The following is a 2236-nucleotide window of genomic DNA, read 5'->3' as shown; positions in this document are numbered from 1 at the left end:
CAGAACGAAACAGCCCAGTCCTGCGCCAGCCTCACAATCTCTGCTACATGTGAGCCCGTCTCTGCAGCCACTGTGTCAGTCCATCTCGTTGAGGGCCTTCCCCTCCTTCACCGACCCTGCACTTTACCAAGCGTGACATCCTTCTCCAGGGAATGGTCCCTTCTGACAACAGGACCAAAGCAGGTGAGACGAAGCTGACCATTCTCACTTCCAAGGGGCATTCCAGGGATTTTATGAAAATAAAAAGCAAGCTAGAGAGAGACAAAAAGGACGCCAGGCAGGCGGTGACGAGCAAGAAGACACGGGGCATAGGAGGTGGTGTGATGAGAGAAGAGGATGCTTCCGGTTTGGGAAAAGACCGCAGCCCAGCCCAGTGCTGGAGGCAGGAAAGGGAGCGCAGGAGGCCAGTGAACAGGGCCATGAGAACACCGGCCAGACGGGAGGGGAAAGCGGACGGTACGGAAGTCCTGGCAATCAATAAGGCACGACTTCCAACAACTGAGACAATGGACTGAGAGATCTTAAAGCCCCTTGGAGAGAGACAGAAACAAGAGTCCGGTGTCGGGGTCGCGCACGCAACGCTCCAGCAGCTGCAGGTAGGTCAGGTTCTCGTGCGTGTTCGGGTCGAAGAAGCCCTTGGTGTCGTCACTGGGGTCCGACAGCACGCGGTTCATGTCCTCGTCGAAGTAGCCGCGCTGGTAGGCCACCTCGACGGGCACGCGGTGGCTGTGCACGGGGTCGATGACGCCGCCCGTGGCGATCTGGGCCTCCAGCAGGCGGATGCCGTGGTCCCGCACGATGAGGTCCTTCTGCATGGCCTGGAAGAGGGAGATCTGCTGGCCCGTGTAGGGGTCCTTGTAGCCGGTGACCGCGCGCTCGGCCGACAGCAGCTTGTCACGCACCTCGCCACCCACCACGCCCTCGGCCACGGCCTCCTCCACCGACAGCCGCCTGTTGCCCACAGGGTCGATGATGAAGCCAGTGGCCGCCTGGGCCTCCAGCAGCACCAAGGCGGTGCCGGGCCGCAGCACGCCCTTCCACATGGCCTGGTAGATGCTCATCTTCTCCTGGCGACCGGGAGCGTCCCTGCAGGGCACCAGCACGCCGGCGATGCAGCTGGTGCCCTGCAGGTAGCGCCTGACGGAATCCATCTCTGCGACCTCCTCCAAGGTCTTGGTGCCCTGGGCCAGGTCCCACAGGATCTCAGGGCCCAGGATCTTGGCCTTGCACAGCTCAGAGGCAGACACCTGGCGCCGCAGGCCACGGAAGGACACCCGGCTCAGCCGTTCCTCCATCTTCTCGACCAGCTGGGTGAGGACGGACACCAGGGCACTCAGGGTCAGAGTGCCAGCCGCGTGCTGGGCCAGCAGTTCCTGTCGGCGGGTCTCAGTCAGGTATGAGGACCAGAGAACGTCCCAGACGGATGGTGACTGGCCTTGGAACTGCCCGACGTGAAGCTGCATGGTGGCAGCACGGAGAGCCTCCTCCTGGCGGCGTTGGTCAGCCTTGGTATTTGCTTCAGCATTGGCGTCATCGATGGTCTCTGTTTCCTTCCCTGCTGTGGAGGGCCCTTTGCGGGCTGTCCCGTCCTGGTGACCTCCACTCTGTGCTGCAGAGTGCCCTTCAGCCTCCTTGATGATGACGGTCAGCCTGCGGGTCAGCTCAGGCAGGGTCAGTGCCCCTGAGCCGAACTGGGCCAGCAGCTCCTCTCGGGTGGTGACACACACGTAAGAGGACCAGAGGACGTCCCAGACGGACAGTGACCGGCCCTGGAACTGCCCGACGTGTACCTCCATGGTGGCGGCACGCAGGGCCTCCTGAGGGTCCTGGGAGTCCCCACGTTTCCTGTGTGCATGCCCCTTATCCAGCAGGGCCGTCAGGGCGGCCCCCACCTCGTGTGCGGTCAGCTTGCCCGCCCTGTACCTACGCAGCAGCTCTTGCCGCTGGCTATCAGGGACCATCCGGTGGAATAGCAACTCCCATACCGACATGCTCTGTCCCCTCAGGACTCCCGAGCTCAGTGTCGCACGGGCCCCGCGCAGTGCTGCACGCAGCTCCTCACCCAGCTGGTGCACGGCGGCGTCTGGGCCCACCAGCTGCAGCATGTAGAGCCCCGTGTCGGGGTCGCTCACGCAGCGCCCCAGCAGCTGCAGGTAGGTCAGGTTCTCGTGCGTGTTGGGGTCGAAGAAACCCTTGGTGTCATCACTGGGGTCCGACAGCACGCGGTTCATGTCCT

At 63.2% G+C, this 2236-nt stretch overlaps 1 protein-coding gene across 1 annotated transcript in view; it reads right to left on the bottom strand.

Annotated features, from left to right (window-relative positions):
• Positions 1-521: 521 nt before the first annotated feature.
• The window catches only part of EPPK1 (epiplakin 1), a 26785-nt gene continuing 25070 nt past the window's right edge, over positions 522-2236 (bottom strand). Inside the window, exon 26 of the mRNA XM_007956121.2 lies at positions 522-2234. Coding sequence (XP_007954312.2) covers positions 522-2234 — 1713 coding nt within the window. The remainder of the gene's footprint in view (positions 2235-2236) is intronic.

The sequence above is a fragment of the Orycteropus afer genome, unplaced genomic scaffold (assembly GCF_000298275.1).
Source record: "Orycteropus afer afer isolate SDZICR_OR568_19922 unplaced genomic scaffold, OryAfe1.0 scaffold00574, whole genome shotgun sequence".
NCBI classification, from domain to species: domain Eukaryota; kingdom Metazoa; phylum Chordata; class Mammalia; order Tubulidentata; family Orycteropodidae; genus Orycteropus; species Orycteropus afer.
The sequence above is the reverse complement of the archived record's forward strand: the minus strand, read 5'-3'. Positions and strand labels throughout refer to the sequence as shown.